General features: G+C 54.1%; 1 protein-coding gene across 1 annotated transcript; it reads left to right on the forward strand.

Annotated features, from left to right (window-relative positions):
- Positions 1-23: 23 nt before the first annotated feature.
- On the forward strand, positions 24-17370 carry TRIP13 (thyroid hormone receptor interactor 13). Its single transcript, XM_041731470.1, has 13 exons — positions 24-239; positions 1900-2065; positions 3537-3666; positions 4615-4670; positions 5402-5492; positions 6767-6839; positions 9353-9416; positions 10173-10259; positions 10487-10593; positions 12202-12355; positions 14644-14756; positions 15834-15903; positions 16389-17370. Exons 1-13 carry the CDS (start codon positions 148-150, stop codon positions 16482-16484), a joined length of 1299 nt encoding a protein of 432 aa, XP_041587404.1. The 5' UTR covers positions 24-147; the 3' UTR covers positions 16485-17370.
- The last annotated feature ends 5993 nt before the right edge of the window (positions 17371-23363 follow it).

Here is a 23363-nt window from a genome sequence, read left to right on the forward strand (position 1 = left end):
GGTCAGGGGTCGGCGCGCGGCACTTTCAAGCGCGGGCGGGCGGCGGGAGCGGCGGCGGCGGGGGTGCTGGTGGCGGTGGCGGTGCAGGGCGCGAGGCGGCGGCGGCCACGCTCCGGCCGGACCCCCGCTGCTCCGGGCGGCGGCGCCATGGACGAGGCGGTGGGCGACCTGAAGCAGGCGCTGCCTTGCGTGGCCGAGGCGCCGACCGTGCATGTGGAGGTGCACCAGCGCAGCTGCAGGTGAGCCCCAGCGCCCCCGGCCCGGACCCGGGACCCGGACCCGGACCCCGACCCCGACCCCGGCCCTGACTCATGCGGGCGCTCGCACGGCGCGAGAGAGGACGGGCTGCGGCTCCGGAGGGAGCGCGGGGCCTGCCCCGGGAGATGGGTCTGGGCCTGGGAGCAGGAGCCGCCCTTCCAGAGCTGCTTGCGCCCCCCGGGACGCTCCCGGGCTCCGAGGGTCGCAGAGCGGGGCGGGGATCTGGGTCCCAGGGCCAGCCGGGGTCCCTAAGGGCCCTTGATGCGCTGCCAGCTGGGCTTCTCTCCAATGAACCACACCCCCGGGGCTCCTGGCAAAAGGCTTCCCTGGCAGAAGGCGCTGGGAGGTTTGCTCTTTCACTTGTAGTGGTCAGAGCCGGCCCTTCCTGAGCACTGGCTGTGCACTGCCTGGTCCCCAGCACCGAGACGTGCTGACCCACCCTCCACGCCTGGTGCCCAGCACCCGGGCGTGCTGACCCACCCTCCACGCCTGGTGCCCAGCACCCGGACGTGCTGACCCACCCTCCTGGCCTGGTCCCCAGCACCCGGACATGCTGACCCACCCTCCCGGCCTGGTCCCCAGCACCGGGCGTGCTGACCCACTCTCCACGCCTGGTACCCAGCACCTGGACCTGCTGACCCACCCTCCACGCCTGGTGCCCAGCACCCGGGCGTGCTGACCCACCCTCCACGCCTGGTGCCCAGCACCCGGACGTGCTGACCCACCCTCCTGGCCTGGTCCCCAGCACCCGGACGTGCTGACCCACCCTCCCGGCCTGGTCCCCAGCACCGGGCGTGCTGACCCACCCTCCACGCCTGGTACCCAGCACCTGGACCTGCTGACCCACCCTCCACGCCTGGTCCCCAGCACCCGGACGTGCTGACCCACCCTCCCGGCCTGGTCCCCAGCACCGGGCGTGCTGACCCACCCTCCACGCCTGGTCCCCAGCACCCAGACGTGCTGACCCACCCTCCCGGCCTGGTCCCCAGCACCGGGCGTGCTGACCCACCCTCCACGCCTGGTACCCAGCACCTGGACCTGCTGACCCACCCTCCACGCCTGGTCCCCAGCACCCGGACGTGCTGACCCACCCTTCCGGCCTGGTCCCCAGCACCCGGACGTGCTGACCCACCCTCCTGGCCTGGTCCCCAGCACCGGGCGTGCTGACCCACCCTCCACGCCTGGTACCCAGCACCTGGACGTGCTGACCCACCCTCCACGCCTGGTGCCCAGCACCCGGACCTGCTGACCCACCCTCCCAGCCTGGTCCCCAGCACCTGGACGTGCTGACCCACCCTCCACGCCTGGTGCCCAGCACCCGGACCTGCTGACCTACCCTCCCGGCCTGGTCCCCAGCACCCGGACGTGCTGACCCACCCTCCCGGCCTGGTCCCTAGCACCTGGGCGTGCTGACCCACTCTCCGGGCCACTGGTATAGCAGGAAGCACTGCTGCCACCCCTTTCTCTGAAGGAGAGCATACAGGTTCTGGATCATCCTCCAAGAACTCCCTGTAGCTACAAGTGAGGTGCAGGTGGATCCGTAGGCAAGAGCTGTGCCATCTGCAGTGGCCTCACTTGAAGGCTTACTGTCACAGTCTAGTAAGCTGAGCCCTTATCTTCCTGTCTCCTTTGTTTTCCCAGCACTGCAAAAAAAGAAGACATTAAGCTGAGTGTAAGAAAGCTACTCAACAGGCATAATATTGTGTTTGGGGACTACAAGTGGAACGAGTTTGATGATCCTTTTCTGGCCAGAAACGTGCAGTCAGTGTCTATTGTCGACACAGAGTTAAAGGTGAAAGACCCACAGGTAATTGGTTCACCATGAAGAGGAATCTCTTATCCCCAGCTGAATATAGAGTCAGCATCACAAGGGCACCAGGCTGGCTCAGTCTGGGGAGCATGTAATCTTGGCCTTAGGTTCAGCAGTTCAGGCTCCACATTAGATGTAGAATTTACTTTTAAAAAGGAAAAAAACAACAACAACAAAGTATCACAAATATTTGCTTGCTCCTTTGGTGATGTGTTGTCAGAAACTGGCAGGTTTATCTGTTGGCTTTTAAGAGGAGCACCGGCTCTGTAAAGAGCCAGGTCCTGAAGTGGATGTGGCCTTCCTCTTGGGATGCCGCATAGTGGGGTGGTGGGCTGTGCTTATGAGACACCCCCCCCCCCGCCCCGGCCCACTCCCTGTTCTTGTGATCAGTGGGGGTCTGGTGGGCTCACTGGGCACAGGACCATAGGAGGCGTGGGGGCTGCAGAGAGGAGGTGGGCTTTCCTTCTAGAAGGTCCTCATTTAGTCCAGTGTGGACTACTCACTCACCATCTTTGCATGAGAGGGTAGATGCTGTGGGGCCTTTCTGTCACCATGAAGACAACCCAAAGATGGGAAGATGCAGCACCTATGTTTGTGTGGCTCACGTCTCATAAAGAATCAGTTTGTAGGATTGGCTTGTCACTGAGATTTTGCTTACAAGGTGGACCTCCCCATCTGTATGCTGGGACTAACGTTTGTGGCTATGTCAGTTTTATCCGTCATCCTAGATTTTGGCTAGCCGGAAGGAACCTGATGAGGTTTCCACAGTGTGGATGAAGGACAGCTTAACAGCCTAACTGGAGCTAGTAACCATGTTAATGTTCTCATCTTTGACCCTGCAGGTTCAGCTAGAGGAATTGTCTTGATGACAAGTGCGTGATTTTGTAGAGATACGTGAACGACTTATATATGTTGTTAAGAATAGTTCTATTTGAAATAATTGTTCTTCAGTCAGAGGTTGGCTAGTCAAATGATACATCCACACCCAATGTGGAATTACTAGGAAAAAGCACTGGTCAGATTTCTGTCTACTGACAGAAATGTTTCCAAGCTCTACCGAGGGGGAAAGGCACAGTTAGAAATCTGCAGTCAGATGTATTTTGGTCAAATACGTGTGGCTGTGTCATAGACCAGAGCATGGGTGAGGCGGATGTGGAGGCCTTTGGCATTCTTCATTCTGTGTTTTTTGTACTATTCCACCTATTTTCAGGTTTATATGAAGCTTTCATGATTACAAAGAATAATTAAGGGCTTTCTTGAACAAAAGGGGCGGGGAGAAACATTTTAAAATTAGGTAATCCTGAATTTGAACATGAAAGCTTCTCTTCCTGATCTAAAAAGTGTTTTTTGACATTCTGCACGTTTGATCTTTGTTTTTGGAAATTACCATCTAATTTTGATGAGTATAATTAGGAAGTGAGTTACTTTCAGTTTGCGTGGATTTATTTGATCTCTTTTCTCACCACAGCCCATTGATCTGGGTGCTTGCACAATTGCACTGCACGTCTTCCAGCTGAATGAGGGTGGCCCCAGCAGCGAGACTCTAGAGGAGGAAACCGAGAACATCACTGCGGCAAGTCACTGGGTCCTGCCTGCAGGTGCGGGACAGTGATGGTGGGCGGGCCACACCCAGGGACACAACATCAGGTGCTGGCATGTGACTCTCCCAAGTTGTTAGCTGAGAGGGCTGTATTCATCCCTAGGCTTTTGGGATGTCTTATTTCTTAAAGATGGAAAACATGTCGCATAGAGGAGAGGAGAGGTCTCCACTGTGAAACTGTATCCCCTCAGGCAGGTCCCTCTGAGCTGGTGCGGATTGAGAATCTGGAGGTGTTCCTTTCCTGCCCAGTTGGTCACCTGCTGAGCCACTCTTTGTTCCTGCCTTCTCTGTGCTTCTCTGTGGACTTTGCCGTAGTTCTAGCAGGTGGAGTCCTGGGGTTAATTCCCTCCTTGGAGTTTATGTCTGAAGTCCTAACAGCTGGACTAGACCGGCCGCTGCCCTGCCCCAGTGCTGGCTAGCGGGGAGAGTGGTGGTGGGCCAGGGTCTGCGCTCCTGGCAGAGTGCAGGTCCACAAAAGACAATTGTGTGTGGTAACATGACAAGAAAATAATTGTATTCTATTGAATTATCTGTCAAAACTTACGTGACTGGCAGTTATTTAACATCTTTAGTTTTGGGCAGCCTGGGTGGCTCAGCGGTTTAGCGCCGCCTTCAACCCAGGGCGTGATCCTAGAGACCCGGGATCGAGTCCCACATCGGGCTCCCTGTATGGAGCCCACTTCTTCTTCTGCCTGTGTCTCTGTCTCTCTCTTTGTGGTGTCTCTCATGAATAAATAAATAAAACCTTTCAAAAAAAAAACAACAACTTCAGTTTTAAGAAGAATTGAAATTTTAAGAAAAATTCAAAAGTTTAACTTTCTTATAGTAAGAATCTCAGCCAGCCACACATGGAGCAATGGAGAACATCCATGGCTCAGAGCAGACCTCATAGGTCAGTGTAATGCCTCCTTTCCTAAAATTAGGTTTTTGTTTTATTCTCTCCCAGCTGAATTCCATGGGCTTTGGGACAGCCTGGTATATGATGTGGAAGTCAAATCTCATGTAAGTTGCTGTGCTATTTTCCAAGAAGGCCGGTTGTTTAAAGTGGGATCAACATTGTATTGCTCTTCAACATCTTGTAACCCCTTGACTCCAATAGGCTTTGGGAACTTAGGTCCACCTACAGCCCATGTCCTGCATATCTGTCCTTGGGTTGTCCCCCAGCAGAGTCAGTCTTGGGGAGAAAGGGGAAGGTGCCCAATATGAAGACAGCTTTCATTGATGGTGCTCTTAACAGCCCACAGGGACTGGGGAGGCAGGGCCGGGGGCAGACAGAGCAGGTGGGCAGGCCCAAGTGAGCACCAGCTCCTCTGAGCCCCCTTCAAGGGGAGGGGTCCTTCTGTAGGCTGTGGGGGACACTGGAGGCCCAGCCCCCCAGACACAGAGTCCTGGCTAGTGTCCTGAGTGTGGCTTACCCACTGCTCTGTTGTCCCCGAGGTGGGAGCTTACTCATCACTTGATAAATCTCATCGTTCTGTATCATCATTTTTAGTCAAAGTGACCTTCGCATTTGTCCTTTATGCTTACAATAGTAGCAGCCAGCCTATCCTCCTGTTTTGAGTTTCTTCTAAACCGAGAGCCTGTGAGGCATCTGCATGCAGTGGTGCTGGCAGCCTCTGAGGGGTGGCCGGGTGCCCATCCGCCCTCCTTGGGCATGAGCTCTAGCAGCACCTCTGGTAGGAATTCTCTACCCTGTCCGCAGCTTTGACTGCATTCTACCTTTCTTCACTCAGCTTCTCGACTATGTGATGACAACTTTACTGTTCTCAGACAAGAATGTCGACAGCAATCTCATTGCCTGGAACCGGGTAGTGCTGCTGCACGGTAAGGCATGTGGGGTGTCACTTATATAACAAGGTAAACTGTGTGAAATCAGGCTTTTTTATTTGTCCCATTGACTTCTTTGAGGATTTACCATTCTGTTTTCTGATGCAGCCAGAGTTGTCCTAGAATGTACCTTCCCTGAGGAGCCAATCTAGCTCGCATTACTCGGGGCATCTGCTACTTGACCCTTCACTTGGTGGCCACCCACTGCTTGGGACTTTCCTATGTTATTGTCAAACTTTTCAAATAACTGCCTAATTCCCCCAAGTGATCATACGAACCTTAGGGTAGAAGTTGCCTCGTGTTTCTTTGCAGTATCCTTAGAGCTTCACTTTGTGACCGTAAACCACAACCATACTTTACTGAAATTCTGTCTGAATCTTCTCTGAGGAAGACACTGGGTTTTTTCTTGATGTCAGTGGTTAGAAAGGAATCCAGAGAATACTCAAATGTTAGTGAGGTGGGGTGCAAAGTAATTAGCTTCTTCCACCAGTTAAGGCTATAGGCTGCTGTGCCATCTTAAAGTGTCTTAAGCAGCAGATATTCTCAGCACGTTGTCCTACTAGTTCTGAGTTGGTGATCCACAGGTATTCTAATTAGTGAAAGAGCTCATTTTCTCTTTAGAATTATGTGTTTTTATTTTGTTTTGTTTTTTAATTATCAAGATCGTGTGCAGAAAATCAGAGTTGAATGTCTCTGCATTTCCTAACAGATGCATTTGTTCTTCTATATTAGTTATCTCAGAGCTGCCACCAGGCCCCATGCTAAGTGGCACATGGGGAAGAAGCTGTGGGAATGGGGGGCCCTTGCCTGGCCATGGTTGTGGTTGAGTGTGGGCCTCAGTGAAATGATTGCCACGAGAGACACTTGACCTTTCGCAAGGTGCCTCAGTGAGCGGATTTTATAGAGGATCGGGACAAGGATGGTGTCAGTGAAGACAGAGACCAGGAAATGTAGTGCTTGCTCGGGATGCTGAGGAGACCCACGTGCCAGGAAGCAGTGTGGTATTGGGGTCTTGGAAGCTAAGACCAGAGACACAAGCTGAGTTCAAACTAGGAAGAAATGGAAAAGACTCGTGAAGCCTGTTGTTGACATTTTGTGGCATTCACCCTGCTTGCAGACTTCTTTGTGAGTCAGTGAGCAGTACTTGGGGTGATAGCATTCGTAGCATTAAGCGCTGCTCCCCATTTTGTCTGCTGTGGGTAATGCAACTACTGTTGTTTCAAGAAACCTGTTGCAGAGCTGACTTAACATTTGCTTGGGTTTTGTTGCAGGTCCTCCGGGAACTGGAAAAACATCCCTGTGTAAAGCATTAGCCCAGAAACTGACCATTAGGCTTTCAAGCAGGTAACGTGGTAATTCGAGAACGGAGAGCTGGACAAGATTGCCTGTTTCTCTGTGGCACAGAGGGGTTTTTATTTTTTCATAATGTCCCTTGACCCACACGAAGTCCCTCTCTTTCAGACAGGTTAACTAATGCCTTTGTACTCAGCAGTGCCCTGAGACCCTTCTCAGTCATTTTAAATTGATGCTGCTGGCTTTACTTCAAGTATGTGGTCTTTCTGGTGACTGTCCCATACACGTCAGGACACAGTGTCTGCTCTCAGGGATGGGACTCAGCGGCAGCTTGGGATGCATACTGCTCTTGCTGACAACACTGCTCTGTCACCTGGGAGAGGAGTGGCCAGCCTCTCAGGGTGGGTCTGTTTCTCCATCGTTGTGCTTAGACACCCTGTGCCCGTTTTTTCAGCTACCTTCCATTTTCTAGGAACCCATTTATTCACACATTCAATTGCCTAATATTGTCCCGTGGCCACTTGGGTGCTGTTTTGTCTTAATGGGCTTTTAGAATTTTATGTGTTCCATTTTGGGTCATTTTCTAAAATATCTAATCTGCTTTTAATTCTATTCAGTGACATCTTCATTTCTGATGGTGTTTTTCTTTTCTGGAGGCTCTGCTTGGTTCCTTTTATGCCTCTCAGGTCTCTCATTGTGCTCTTGCTAAAATGCTCAAGCACTGGCGTTTTGACTTCATTCTCTACTAATTCCATCATTGTTGTCAGTTCTGAGTCTCTTGATTGATGGTTGTTTCTCTTGCTTTGGGGTCAATTTCTGCTTCTTGTCCTATAGGGTAAGTTTTGATTAAAGGCAAGCACTGTTTTTGTTGGGTTTTGTTCTACCGAGTATTTCAGTTACTTGTGATTTGGTGTGATCCTCTTAAGGTTTGTTTTTAAGCTTTGTTGGAGAGAGGTCTAGACCGAATGTTGAACCGAGGCCCTTCCAGGGTCTCAGCCTGGCACCCTGAGTGATAGCAGGTACTGTCCACTGGGGCCGTTGGGAACATGAACGTCCCAGCTGCAAATGGCTGGAACTGTGTGGCTCTCGGCTCTCTGGCCTCATGGGATTTCCCCTTTGAAGCATACTCGAGTGTTCAGAAAAGACCCAGAAGGACCCCGTGATGATTCCTAGAGTTTTAGTCCTGCTTATCTGCGCCCCTTCTGGAACTCTGCTCTGCAGACCCCAGCTGCTTCAGGCTTCTGGAACTCAGGCTTGTGTGTCCAAGTCCACCCAGCGGCTGCGCACTTCTTGGGTCCCCTCCAGGGTTGTGGTTGGAAGGTGCTGCAGGCAGCCAGAGCAGTTGTCGGGCTCCCTCAGTCCCGTGTGGGTTAACAGTCCTTCATGTCTGCTCCAGTCCCTTCACATATGCTGTTGCAGTTTTGTCTCTTGTTCTCTGGTTGATTAATTTGGAGAGTTAATCTGATACTTATTGCTCCAATATGACTTTAGAAGAGGGAATCCTATGAGGTATACTTTAATCTATTTTACTTCTTTTAAAGGATGTAAGTATTTTTATGTAGGGAAATTGCTCTATTTCTACTGTTTATTCTATGTTTAACAACTTGGTTTTCATCTTGACTTATTGAAATGCACCCATGTTTTCAAGATCTCTTGGGGTGGTTTCCTAAAACACCAGAGACTAAGGATGTTACTAATAAATACAACTGTACAACCATCTAGAAATATGCATTTATTTTGTGGCTTATAAAATGTAAGAATAAACCTTAGCCTTTGTTGCTCTTCTTATCAAAATGCTTTAGAATTAAACATTAACATTCAGGCCATCTTTATATCATTAGGTTGTTTCTCCCTTTCCTCTTTTGTAAACAGAAAAGAAGTGATTTGGAAGTGATTATTTTTCTCGTGTGGACTTTCAAGGTGCAGGGGACCTGGCTTAGCTTCCCTTCTGTCTCAGTCTCACCCTGTTTGATTTTAGTTAGAACTAAGCCCATGCAGGTCTCGGCCACCTCCAGTGTGCAAAGAGGGTCAGCACTAGATTCCAGTCAGTATGTGGAACGTCACTATGACATTCACTTTGGGACGTCTGGGCACCCCAGGGCTCAGGCAGTGATTCTGTGTTAGGAAACAGATTGTCACGCTTATTTGGGTTTTACAGAAGAAGGAAAGCTTATTCAGCTCCAGCAAACAACTTCTGATGATGTTTTGTTTTGCTTGCTGTGTTATTATTGGTAATACTTCTTATAACACTAGGGGTGTGAACTGTGAGTAGGTTAGAAGTAAGGGAGATTTTACTCTTGCTTTGATTCAAATGAAGCTGTTATTCAATTCAAAACACTTTGTTTGCTTCAACCAGAACCACTGACCGTATATCATTAAGTTTTCATAATTATTTGAGCCCTCGTTGGTATTATCTTGAGGTGATTCATGATTACTTCCAGCCTGGTTGGTAGCTGGTGATATAACCAGTTAGTGGGCAGTGTGAAAAAAGGAGTGGTTGCCACTGGGGGTGCCATAGGAATGATTTATAGACCGATTGTCTTAACTTTGTTTTATCTTCCCAGGTACCAGTATGGCCAACTAATTGAAATAAACAGCCACAGCCTCTTTTCTAAGTGGTTTTCAGAAGTAAGTATTGGCATCACTTCTACTTCTCAGGATTGCTGACCACGTAGTTGAAAAGGTCCCACATAGTAGGCAAACTTCCTTTACCAGGAGCATTAGAAATGGTAACACATGACAGTGGGGCTGACTTAAGGGTCAGAGAGAAGTTCCAGAACTAAGCAGTAACTTGGAAATAGTGTGAGACTTGAGAGGACCCTCTGCTGGTCACATCCAGACCTTTGGGTGGGACAGATCCTCAACTTAGGGAAAGGACCCATATTCTAGCAAGGGTCGCATCCTCAGCTGAGCATGCCCTCAGGGCTCAGCCAGGGTGATGCTGTAGGGGCCCCTCACCCAGGAGAGCTCTACGCAGGTGCCTGTGTCAGAAGATCCCTCGGGTGGTGAGCCAGGATGGGGAGCCCCTGTAAGGTGTGCGCCCACCAGCTTATATGTTTGTATCCATGACCCATCTTGTTCCCGGTCATGGAGACGGTGTGGAAAGAGAAGGAGGAAGTGCACTGAGGTGTGAGGCGCTCATGCCAAGTGGCCCGGAGCTGAGCCAGTGTGGGTCCAGACTCACTGCCCTGGCACATGGAGCAGGACAAGGTGGCATGTGCGTCGGCCTTCTCCTGTGTGGCCCTATCTTCTGGGATTTAGGGATTTCTCCAAGGGGCCCTCAGGAGACAGTGAGCTTGTGGGGCCCCCTGGCTCAGACCGAGCTGGGTAGGGACCATGGATTCGAAAGTGCAAGTCAACACTGAAGGATCATTTCGGTTCCAGAGTGGCAAGCTGGTAACAAAGATGTTCCAGAAGATTCAGGACTTAATCGATGACAAAGATGCCCTGGTATTTGTGCTGATTGATGAGGTAGGCATGTCTGGACATCACACCCGGGACTGATGCAAATCCAAGCACTGGCTGAGCCTGGCCTCCATCCGGCATTGCAATCACGCAGCCCGCTCCTCCTGGGCGTCCTGCGCGGGGCACTCCCAGCATGGCAAGCTCATACGCGCATGCACCTGTTCCTCACTTGCTCAGTTGATGCTCCTGGGGCAACGTACTGGCCTTTTCCACCTTTTGTCCCGTCCCCACAGGTGGAGAGCCTCACGGCTGCCCGCAATGCTTGCAGGGCAGGCACCGAGCCTTCAGATGCCATCCGCGTGGTCAACGCCGTCTTGACCCAGATCGATCAGATTAAGAGGTAATGGTGATGTGGTGGCGGCACATGAGGAGCCAAGGCAGAGTGTGAGGGGCCTGCACACCCCTAGGTCTTAACTTCTGCCTCCTGTTTATGGAGATGGGGTTGCTGCTGCTGAGTATTGGTTCTGTCTACCCCCATGTGAGGTATAGTGTATCTGTTACATGCAGAGCTTAGGAATTAAGTACTTGTACTAAACTACTAAAAACATAAAGCGAAGCTTGAGTATAAAAGGTGGTCACAGCTGGGGTGCGGCCCTGCCCTCCAGAGTGGCACTCAGGAGCCAGCTTGCTACATGTGGACTTGCAGGGAACTGAGCTGTGCTAAGGGCTCTTTGCTCCAGGCCTTCGGGGAAGTTTCACCACAGAGAGGCTCTGGTTGCCTAAGACACTGCTATCGGCTGTTGGGGTCCGCAGGGCCACTTGTGTGAGGTACGGGCCCGCCCGTACCTCCTGCCCTGCCCCCATCTGGCTTCCACCCCCGCCTTCTTCACCTGAGGGCCATTGCTCTCCAAGGAGTTGGTGACAGCATCTGACCCCGGCAAACCTCTCCTGCCTCCACTCTCCAGGCCACCTCAGTTTCTGCCACTGGCCTCTCCTCTCTTCAGGCGGCCTGGGCAGCCCATGCCTGGCCTTCTACCCTGTTCTGTCGCTCAGCCTTCAGAGGCCTGTGGTCTTCCTGGGCCAGGTCAGGTGCACTCATTCAGCACTGAAACCCCCACATCCAGGGCTCCCAGGGCATGGATGGCCTCGTGGGGTACCACTACTCGAGCCAGTAGGTGGGGCCCCACGCCCCTGGGACCTTGTAGGGTAGGCTCCAGAGGGGATGGTGACATGTGGGCCTCTGGTCTTGCGCACCCTCCTGTCCCCTTTACTTCAGGTCCCTCGGGGTGACTTCCCAGCCAGCCTTCGTGTGGGTCTGACTCCTGGGCTCCTAGGATCCAAGCACTCCCCGCCCCCACCCTCACTGGTTCACCCCTGCTCACCCTGCGTTATGCATCCAGCAGCTAAAGCTGGCCCTCTGGCCCTAGGGGACCCTGCGGCGTTTACCGCCCGCGAGCCCCCGCGGCTGTCTTATGCCTGCTCTGTGCTGGCCCACATCAGTGAACAGACTAGACAAAGGTGCCTTCTCGTGCAGCTTCGGAACTAAAGGGGAAGGAGCTGGTACCTAGGATAAATAGTCTGCTTCATGACATGTGGGGGTCATGACAACGTGTGCAGAGCAGTTACTGGGCAGGTTGATGGGGTGGCCATGGCTCTGCACACAGGTGAGAGCTTGGCCGCGCTGTGGCTGAGGAAGGAGAGGGAACAGTTAAGGTTGGCGTTGGCGGCGGGGGGGGGGGGGGGGGGGGGGCGCTGGTACCTAGGAGAACTTTCCAGAAGGCAGAGGAGTAGAGGATCTGCTTGGTGTCTTGTGTCGCCATCAAGAGAGCCTGGTGGGAGTCGGAGTCCGGCAGGCGCTCAGGGATGAGCCTCAGAAGGCCTTATGGGCTGGTGTCAGGACATGGAGTGCAGCCTGCTGGAACGCTGGCTGAACACTGGGACCTCCAGGAGCAGGGGGTGTGAGGGAGTCATGGAGGCACCTGGTGACTGGCATGTCCTCTGCCTCCAGGCACTGCAACGTGGTGATTCTGACTACTTCTAACATCACGGAGAGGATTGACGTGGCCTTTGTGGACAGGGCTGACATCAGGCAATACATTGGGCCACCCTCTGCGGCAGCCATCTTCAAAATCTACCTCTCCTGTTTGGAAGAACTGATGAAGGTACTGGCTGTCCTTTCATTCTTTTAGCAGTGGATTTCTGGTGTTCTCTTCTGTTTGTTCCCTGACATAGCTCAGAATAGATCATTCCAACATGGAGTTAGTTATCTGATCATGACGTTAACCCTCTTAGGTTGAAAACTGCAATTATGACTTGAAGGTTGAGTTGGTATTTGAAATCGTGGCCACTGATTCATTAGGTCAGCCTGACTAGAGGTCACAGTTCACAGGGATCCTGATTGGAGGTAACAGCACACAGGGAGGTCAGCCTGACTGGAGGTCATGGTGCTCGGGGAAGTCAGCCTGACCAGAGGTCACGGTGCTCAGGGAAGTCAGCCTGACCGGAGGTCACGGCCCACGGGGAGGTCAGCCTGACTGGAGGTCACAGTTCACAGGGATCCTGACTGGAGGTCACAGCATACGGGGAGGTCAGCCTGACTGGAGGTCACGGTGCTCAGGGAGGTCAGCCTGACCAGAGGTCACAGCTCTCGGGGACGTCAGCCTGACCAGAGGTCACGACACACGGGAGGTCACGGCGCTCGGGGAGGTCAGTCTGACTGGAGGTCACAGTTCACAGGGATCCTGACTGGAGGTCACAGCATACGGGGAGGTCAGCCTGACTGGAGGTCACAGTGCTCAGGGAGGTCAGCCTAACCAGAGGTCATGGCCCACGGGGAGGTCAGCCTGACTGGAGGTCACAGTTCACAGGGATCCTGACTGGAGGTCACAGCATACAGGGAGGTCAGCCTGACTGGAGGTCACGGTGCTCAGGGAGGTCAGCCTGACCAGAGGTCAGCCTGACCAGAGGTCACGGCTCTCGGGGACGTCAGCGTGACCAGAGATCACGGCGCACGGGAGGTCAGCCTGACCGGAGGTCATGGCGCATGGAGGAACCCTGCCTGGCACCACGGAGCTGGGGCCCCAATGCCCCCAGCAAGGATGACGTCGCCCATGGTGGGCATAGGAGAACTGGTCGTGGTGTGTGCATCCCACCCTGCTTTTCTGTGGCAGAGAGAAAGGGAGGTGCCCTATGGAGCTGTGATTTGAGGTCCTTGGTAAACATCAGAAAGTGTCACTGTCGGGAAGTCGGCATGGTGAGATCCTGCCAGCAGTCACAAGCGCACGGAGGCTGTGCATCCAGGAGATGCTCTAAGGCTTAGACAAATGTATAGACTTTTCTAGGAGCTGAGCATGTGGGGCAGGGGTGGTTCTTTAGATGGTTTACAGGGAATGAAGACATTCCGGTGGCCTAGTGCAGATTTGGCTGCTCCTGAAGGCCGTCACCTGAGACTGGCCCACTGTATCAGGAGCCAGCAGTTCTCGTGTGCCTGGATGGCCTGTGTCACGGGCGGGCAGTCCCAGGAAGGCTGCAGGGGGCCTGAGGGACTGTCACTTTAGAAAGAGGAGAATAAGGAATGCCTGGGTGGCTCAGTGGTTGAGCGTCTGCCTTCAGCCTAGGGCATGTGATCCTGGAGTCCCACATCGGGCTCCCTGCATGGAGCCTGCTTCTCTCTCTGCCTGTGTCTGCCTGTGTCTCTGTGTCTCTCATGAATAATAAATAAATAAAAATGGAAGGAAGGAAGGGAGGGAGGGAGGGAAAAAAAAGAGAGAAAGAAAGAGAGAAAGAGAAGGAAGGAAGGAAAGGAAAAGGAAAGGGAAAGGGAAAGGAAAGGAAAGGAAAAAGGAAAAGAAAGAAAACACTCCTAACACAAACCATGTTTCTTAAATTTACCCACAGTCTTCACCAACCCTCCAAAAAGAGTTCACGTGAGGAGTCATTCCACAGTGGTCACTGGGCACCCTAATGCGTTTAGCCTGGGCGGGAACTCAGGGGCCCAAGTCCAGGGTCAGGCTGCACCATTGGACCACACAACAGTCTGATCATAAAAATGATGCATGGAGACTGTCCTAGAAAGGCCAGCTCAGGCCAGGTCCTGGCTCCTGGGCCAGCTCTGCTCCCCTGGGCTAAGGTGTAGCACTGAAGCCCAGGACCAGGCAGGCCTGGGCCCCCCAAATCCCTCCCTGCCATGACAATGCAGTCAAGACACCTCCTGACCAAAGGCACAGAAGAGGGTGGGCTGCTGCTCCCTGAGGCGTGGTTTTCCCTGTCTTGGAAGGAGTGGGGGTGTGCATATGAGCAAGAGGGGAGTGGCCGGCAGCTGGTGTGGCTGCGCCCGCACTGCCATGGGATGGCATGTGGTCGCCTGCTCCCTGGGTGCCATCCCGTGGCTGACAGGGAGGGCACACTGTGCCCTGCTGAGCCTGCCATAATGCCCTGTCTCTGTCTCCAGTGTCAGATCATATACCCTCGCCAGCAGCTGCTGACCCTCCGGGAGCTGGAGATGATTGGCTTCATTGAAAACAACGTGTCAAAGTTGAGCCTTCTCCTGAGTGAAATTTCAAGGTGTGAATTGACTTCATTGCACCAAGAAAAGTGCCTCTGTTGTGGTGATGGGCGGGGCGTAGCTGGCTGTAGCAGCCTGAGGTGGCAGTTTGCTGTCCAAGGGCAGGGAGTTGAATCCTGAGGCCTCTGTCCTGTACGTGCCAAGCGCCCTTGACCACTGCGATCTCGGGTTCCTGGGCCAGAGTGTCAGCTGCCCTCCCACAGGCGGCTTTCAAAACTTGGAAACAGCACTGTGCTTCTGTCTGTAAAGGTAGACGTTCAAATCAAGGCTCTCGACATCTCAATGGTTTCTAAAATGGTATTTGTAAAATTTGTACAAACTGCCAAGAAGAAAACATGGGAAGCTTCTGTTTGAGCAAGCGGAGTAAAGAACTGCAGCGTCCTGTGCTTGGTGCTTTGGGAGGGGAAGGAGAGAGCACACCCAGAGCCCTGGCTGTCAGGAGGGACGTGCTCTGCACTGAGCCTCAAGGGGGGGCCGCACATGCATGGGGGCCCACGACTATAGTGCTGTCAACCTCCCAGATGGCTTTGGTGATCGAGGGCATGAGGAGGGAAGGCAGGGAGATGGAGCAGAGCCTCAAAGGACAGAACTGTGATAAACTGGAGAGAGATGGGGTGGCCGCAGGTGCCCTGTGTGCAAGGGGACCTCAGCTGGGTCATTGCTGCAGAGATGAGGTGGCCACAGTCCCCAGGCCACGTTCTGCCCAGGGAGCATGAACTTTCTGAAGCCATGAGGCTTGTGGAAGGTTTTGAACAAAGGGATAGCCTGATGAACATTGTTTTTTGAGTAAATCTGTTGAAGAGATTTAAACTGATTGACAAGGGGCTGGGAGGGGCATTCAGACACTTGTGCAAAAGTACTAGACTCAGAGCAGCCTGGTTCCTGGGGCTGTGCCGCTGGTGGTGCCTATGGTGTCATGTGTGTGCTCCAAGGCAGGTGGCGTGTCATCCCGCCTTGGGCCATAGCTGGGGACTGGGGGAGACCAGCCCCCCTCGAGACCCACTGGTGGGGGGACAATGTTCAGAGATGAGGGAACCCGGCTTGAACCTGTTCCCCAAACCTGGTTCTGCCCACAGGAAGAGTGAGGGCCTCAGTGGCCGCGTCCTGAGAAAACTCCCTTTTCTGGCTCACGCGCTGTACATCCAGGTGAGTCTTCCGCAGCCGTCCCTGCCTCTGGCTCTCTGCCCTCCCTGCCACCGCTCTGTGTGGCAGGGCAGGGCCTCGCTGGGCATCGCATGGGACACCATCGACCTGATTTCTCTCCATGTCTAAGAGATGGGTTCCTGGGCAAGAGGAGGCTTATGGCTTGCTGCCTCTGTGGTGACCAGGGGGGTGCTGGCGCCTCACACACATCCGTGGCTCACTAAGAGCCATACTGGCCCTCCTTGACCCTCACTGACCCTCCCTTGCCCTCCCTGGCCCTCTCTGACTCTCCCTGGCCCACCCTGGCCCTCTCTGACTCTCCCTGGCCCACCCTGGCCCTCCCCAGCCCTCCCTGCCCCACTCGGAGCACCCATGCAAAATAGCACGGTGGAGTCCCCCTGCCTGCCCCATGCTGTGGCTGTGCCCCTGCAGCTGCTAGTGGCCCTGGCGAGGGCAGGCACAGCCCACGTGCCCATATCTCCTTCTAGGCCCCCACTGTCACCATTGAGGGCTTCCTCCAGGCCCTGTCTCTGGCGGTGGACAAGCAGTTTGAAGAGAGGAAGAAGCTCTCATCTTGCATTTGATCTGGGCTCCTGGCCCCAGGATTTCTAATTGTGAACACAACCAGAAGTGATGTCACTCCTCACGGCAGCAACTGCCCATAAATCTCCCAACACTCGGCCTAGGTGTACAGACCAGAAGCCCACAAGGCTGAGCAGTGTTCACAGACATGTGTTATTATTTACGTGTTTTTAAGACAAACAGCCTGTTGTGTTCACTGTTTTGAAAGACGATCACTTAAGTTCTGTTCTGTAAAGAACCGTCTTGTGCTCATTTCATTCTGTGTCTGGTCGATCGGACACAAAATGCTGACAAATGTTGGAAGAAGGCAGTTAACATAGGTTTTAAGAAACAAAAGAGAAAGCTTACCGCCTTAAAGAAGAATGTAATCATAGCATTAAAAATGCCCACCTCACTGAAGCCAGAAGGCAGCCTTTGCTTCCTGCCCCAAGCTTGTTTTGTTTACTGCAAACATTTCAGACCCATGAATAAAGAACACCCTATTCCTGTGTCCTGAGACTTGAGACAAAAATTGCAGGTAGAGCATTCTTCGCGATACTCTGCTGGTGCTTTTTGAGGGAAAGGTTCAGCCTCCGCGTCAGGGGGCCTGTGCCACACCCCTTGGCGTCTGCAACAGGTGGTGTCGTTCAGTAGTGCTGCCTGTCGGGTCGTTCCTTCCCTCACGTGCCCATGGCTCCAGTGGAGATTCACGTGAACAATGTAAAGTGGCTGAGAATCAGGGTGTCTCTTGGAATGCCAGGTTTTGCTCTTATCTGATGCTAAAATTCTGTTTGTGTTTTATATACGTCTCTGAGGAACACGTTACTCTTTGTTACAGAACTTTGTAAGTACTAAAACTTTTTCCCCAGACTTTTCTCACTCTGAATTTTATTAAAATATTATTCACATGAATAATTAGCCTTGAACCTGTGCCATGCTTTGAGTTGTAGGAGGGGACTGTGCCCGTTTGTGGGAATGGCAGCAAGAACCAGATTCAGAGCCTGGAGCCTCCTCCCTGGAGACCAGAGCCTGGCCCTGTGGTTCCTCAAGACCCTGAAGTGGGGGTCAGGAAAAGGGGCGCGCCATGCTCCAGGATCAGGGACCCTGAGACAACTTCATCTGGCCAGTTTGCTACTGAAATGCCTGCTACCTGGGTGCCCAGATGGAAGGAAGGGGCCGAGGCCCTGGGCTGGTGCAGGTGGGCAGAAAGACGGGGGTGTGTGGGGGGGTAGGTGGCAGGGGAGGAGAGGCCCGGAGGGACAGACCAGGTGGGCACAGGGCCTTAGAGGCCAGCCCCACAGGCAGAGGACGAGAAATCTAAGGGAGAGTAGGGTCCACCAGACCAAGACCCGTTTCTCAGAAAGTCGGTTCCAGAAGCTCTTGGGTGCATCTGATGCATCTGCCTGTGGGCCACTAGAGGGTGACACTGCCCCGTGCAGTGGGATAGGAGGGGTTTCCAGGGCTCAGCAAGGGCCCTGGTGTAGACAGACCAACTGGTCAGCAGAGGCCTTCTCTTCTCCCCATGTGCCATGTGTGTCCACATGTGTTTGTGCCTTGGGATGTGTGTAAGTACGGACTTCCCACCTCTTGGGAGCCAGCAGGGGCTGCGGGGACACAAGTGTTCCCAGCCTGTCATGCTTCCTTAGGACCTAGCTCACAGGTGAGTTTAAGAAGCTGTAGGGGAAGGGATCCCTGGGTGGCGCAGCGGTTTGGCGCCTGCCTTTGGCCCAGGGCGCGATCCTGGAGACCCGGGATCGAATCCCATGTCGGGCTCCCGGTGCATGGAGCCTGCTTCTCCCTCTGCCTGTGTCTCTGCCTCTCTCTCTCTCCCTGTGTGACTATCATAAATAAATAAAAATTAAAAAAAAAAAGATTTAAAAAAAAAAAGGGATCCCTGGGTGGCGCAGCGGTTTGGCGCCTGCCTTTGGCCCAGGGCGCGATCCTGGAGACCCGGGATCGAATCCCATGTCGGGCTCCCGGTGCATGGAGCCTGCTTCTCCCTCTGCCTGTGTCTCTGCCTCTCTCTCTCTCTCTGTGACTATAATAAATAAATAAAAATTTAAAAAAAAATTAAAAAAAAAAAAAGAAGCTGTAGGGGCCAATCCCACCCACTCAGCCATCCTGAGGGGCCTGCTGGAGATGGGTGGGCCAAAGTGTAAGAAGGGGGCCACACTGGGCCCCCGGACAGAGGACACAAGCCCAGTCTCCTTCCTGGCACAGGCTGTTATGGGCACTTCATGGGTGGTGGCCCCAACTCCCCACGTGCTCGTCACTGGGCACAGCTAGGTGCTCCTAGGGGCTCCCTGCCCCGGGGGCAGGTTCGTGAGGGGCAGCTGGACCATGTCCCTGTGGTGGGCAGCCCACTCCGCATTGGAGAAACAGGCCAGAGCGCTGCCTCCCTGCCGCAGCTGCCCGGGGGCCGTGAGCTTGATCCATGGGGAGGTGAGCACCACACAGGCAAGGCCTCTTCTGAGTCCTCCAAATCAGGGAGCACGAGCCACAACCCGAGGCCCCCTAGACCACCGTAGTCATGAGGCTGTGCCTGGCGAAGGGGTGTGGGCACCACATAGCCAAGCCTGAGGGAGTCCACGGTCATCACAGGGTTATGGTCCCAGAAGTTCCAGGCAGCGAGTGAACAGGAATGGGAGGGGCGCCCCTGGCCCCCTTCTACCACGTGCTGCTGGAGGCTGGGTTCCCAGGTGGTCTCCTGGTCTCTCCCAATGGGCAGGACCCGATGTAGAAAACTCGGCTCAATCTCAACAAGCGCAGCCAGGAGATGCAGGTGGCGCTGTGGCCATGTGGGCCCTCAAGCACCGAGGCCTGGTCCCTAGCCCCCTGTGCCCACCCACCCTCCTTGGCTGCCATGGCTCCACCTGGCCTCCAAGGGCCTTTGCACCAGGGGTTGCTCATTCCCTGGTCTTTGCTGAGGGATCCAACCCCATGTCCCGAGGAAGCTCCTGAAGTCCCGAAGGCTCGCAGGCCTGTCTTTCCCTCCAGCTCCCTGGCAGCATCCTGGGGTTGGGCAGGTCCCCAGCTGTGCTCTTCAGCCCTGGTTTGGGGCCACGGCTAGAGGCTAGAAGGTCCGACGGGTCTGGGGTAGACTCGGGGCCCGTTCACCCAGATGGCGTATCCCTGGGTAACGGTCTGGGATCCCACAGGGGCGCTGAATGGTGGGGTCTCTGCAGAGCACTCAACCATCTTGGGTCCAGCTGCTCAACCACAGAATTCTCTGCTTTTCTGCTGTGTAAGCTGTGCTTCCCTGAGCATCTGCAGACTCTGGCCCTCACGCTCCCCCGCGGTCATCCCTTTCATGCACACAGGACGCCCTCAAACCTTAGTAACCACCACCCACCGCCCTGTCCTTGCATTGGTCATTCCTGCGAGCACCTCACACCCCTCTGGCTCCTGTGCAGGTGACAGCCAGCCTCCTCTGTCCCTGCTGGCTGAGCACCTTCCCCACCAGGTGGTGAGCACCCCACCCAGGGAAGAAGTAGGATTTGGCAAGGATGCCTTCAGACTGCCACGCAGACTCAAACCTTTGCACTTAGTCAGCCACGGGGCCACCGGAGCCAAGACGGGCCGTCGGCAGAGGCCCTGTGGGGAGAAAAGACTGGCCCCTTGCACTACTGTGGGGGTCACTTATAAGCAAATGCGTCCCATGGATGCTGGTGAGAAATTCAAGACTCTGGGTGGCAGAGGGAGGTCTTCGTGTCTCAGGGCACAGCGAGCAGCATGGGTACCATGCTCCCTTGTCCCTCTTGTTGCCGTGCCCTGCAGGGCCATGACCTGGACCAACAGTACAGATGGAACCTTCTCTGCCCTGCGGGCTCTCACCGAGGGCTGGAAACCCTTCTCCAGCAGGTGAGTCCCATCTGCAATCATGCGCCTGTTTTCACTGCCTCGTGAGTTTCCAGCGTGTGGCCAGGGTTCCTCTGCCTCGACCACAGAAGTGGTCGCTGGGTGGCCGGCTTCCTCTCTGCAGGCCGTCACGACTGCAGGCCTGTGCCCCAGTGTCGAGCTGCAGCGGCGCCCACCCTTCAACCCCTCATCTGAGCTGCCATTTCAGCCTGGAGAACTGTCCATGATCTCAGTTGCCATTTCCCATGAAGTTTTTTCTTCTCTGTCTCCTGATTATGGTTTATAACAAAACTCCACTGCCGTTGATGAGCTGGGCCCTTCTGGATGTCGTAGCTGTGGTTTCCAACTGGAATGCACCCTTCTCTACCATCACCACATATCATGGGAGCGCTTCCTTTCCTACCAGCTTATGGAATGGTTATTCCTGGAAACTGCTTCTCTTTTCCAGGGTCATCATTTGGGGCTGGTATTACCTGAGTCTCAATCCATGACCGGCTCCCCTCTGCCTTTGCCTCCTGACTTGTCCTTCGTGGTCAGACACCTTCCTCCCTCCGTGATCTCTCACTTGAGCCTGGAAATCACCTGTCTCCGCCACCTGCCTGCCATGGAGCATCTGCTGCATCTACAATTGTGGCTGATAAGCCACATCTCATCCACACGAGCCCTCCCCTCCTGTGAGGTCTGCTTTTGTCCATCACCCGACTTGTGAATAGTCACCAGAAACCCCCCTTTCTGGGTCACCCGAGCTCACACTGGCACCTGGGGCCTTCCTCACAGGTCACAGGAGTTTCGTTTACACCCAGCACCCTTGGGTGTCCTGTCATCCAGTTATCGTTTGTGACTCGTGGTCTCTCTCCTCACCACCTGAGTCATCCTTGCTGATCAGAGGCTGTCTTAGTGTCTGCAGTTATTTTTTTGTATGAGAAGCCTTCCTTCTGTAGCATCTGAGTTATCAGTAATGACTAGAACCTTCCTCATCAGCTCCCACGTACCTCTTGAAACCTCTTCCCGTCCTGTGGGTGGCGGCTGACGACGGAGTCTTCTGTGCAGCCACCTATTGCTCTGTCACCTTCCCTCACTCATCCACCTCCATTTGTCGCAAACCCCTGGAAACACGGCTCCCCAGAGTCTGGGCACAGTGTGGGGCTGGAAATCTCTGTCTGCCCCATTGAGTTATTAGGACTAAAATCATTCTCTCTCTGTCAAAGCTGAGTTCTCCTTTTTGACCAGAAGCTTCTCCCCATGTTAGCCGAGCTGCCGTTGATGGCTGCGGCGGGGTTCTATGTAGCGCACTGACTGAAGAGCGGAGGCTGTCTCTACCCCAGCGGCCATCCATGACCAGAGGTCTCTATGGGCTGATTTACCACATGCCCTGGAGCCACACTCCCTCTGCTGCCTGTGTCACTGCTTGCGACCAGAGAGCCCTTCTTGGCCATCTGAGTTACTTATGACTGGAAACATCCCTTCCTTACCTCCCAGGTGTCATTTCCAAGCGGCAACCTTGTCTTTCGCCTCCTAAGTTTTCACACACATCATGAACTGTTCCTCCCATCTCCTGACATGCACACAGAAAATCCTCCTCCTGCATCCCCTGACTTGTCCCGGGGTGAGAAGGTCCTTTCTCTCCTTCAAGTCCTCCCCTGTGGGCGCCTCCATCCCCAGAGCCTTGCGCTGCTCACCTGTTTGGCCCTCGATGGTCTTCTTGTCTTGCCCAGCAGTGTTTTCCTGGAGAAAGCAGGCATGTTGGATGGCCGCTGTGAATCCGCACATCCTGACTACTCTCTGGAGTTAGTTTGGGGCACAGATGATCTTTGTCGCTTTAGTTTTCTGTCTCCTGGGAAGGAGCCCCCTGAGAGCGTGTGTTCCAGGAGCGCTCCACGAGGCCAGGTTACCCAGGATGCTACGGGTCTGCTTGTCCCCGAGCCTTTCCTCTGTCTCCCCAAGGCCATGAGGGAAAGGAGGCCCTCCCTCAACCACTTGGGTCAAGTCACTTGCTCTCACGTACATCAGTGTTTTGGTTTCTTTTTGAGTTTTTCAGAAAATAAGGGTGTTTTCCGATGCTTGTCACTCTGCCATGTATGGTGCCGACAGCGTGCAGCAGCCACTGCTCCTGGCCTGGACCGGGCATGTGGGACCCTGTGGCCAGGGGCGTGGGGAGGTGGGGACCCCACTGCCCTGCCAGCAGCTCTGGAGAGACAGTGCCAGCCCGCAGCTACGGTGCCGAACCACACATGGGGCCCTAACTGCATTGCCTCCTGGGGGCTAACCTGCTTGCTCCCAGCTACAAGTGGCCCTGTGAAATGCAAGCCCAGTCTGTGGGCCCCTTCATGCTGGATTCAGTTCCTGAAGACTGCCATGTGCTTGGCCCTTTACCTGGCCCAGGGAGTGGATGCACCTGTGCCCACGCTGCCCTTGGCTCTGACCTTCACTGCCGCATGGGACACTGTGATGAGGAGTGACAAGGGTGGAGGAAGTCTGGAGGGGAAGCCAGCCACTGATCTCACAGCCATCCACTCCCTCCCCGGCCCTCCTCCCTGGTCGGCCTCAGAGCCCAGGGAACCCAGGAGAGCACAACTTTGGCCACAGAACCACCCTCACTGTCCCCCACCACATCCTGTCCCCCACCACATGCCCTTCCCCAGGTTCCTTTCCCAGGGAGCTGAAGTGCACTCACTTCTCTTGGGGCTGGGCTGCCTTAGCCATCATTGATGAGTCCTTGTAACAGAATGTTATTTTACACTAACTTGTGAGTTTTAAACACCCATGCTTAAGACAGGCACTGGCTTTGGACTATCTTAATTTCTTCTGTTGCTTAACAGCCACCTAGACTGATAATTTATGCCCCATGTAGGTAGAACCAGCTGTGCTTGGGGCTAGAGAGCGAGGGCTGGCTAATGTCAGCACTCTCCTAGGTCAGCTCTCTGTATGCTGAGGTGGTGCTTGTCCCAGCCACAGATGTTCACCTTTATTAGGGCTATCACATGTAATGTTTCCATGTCATACTTCCTACAGGTGCCCAGGGGGCTGAACACCACGAACCTGTC

Source organism: Vulpes lagopus, chromosome 17, assembly GCF_018345385.1.
Source record: "Vulpes lagopus strain Blue_001 chromosome 17, ASM1834538v1, whole genome shotgun sequence".
In the NCBI taxonomy this organism is placed as follows: domain Eukaryota; kingdom Metazoa; phylum Chordata; class Mammalia; order Carnivora; family Canidae; genus Vulpes; species Vulpes lagopus.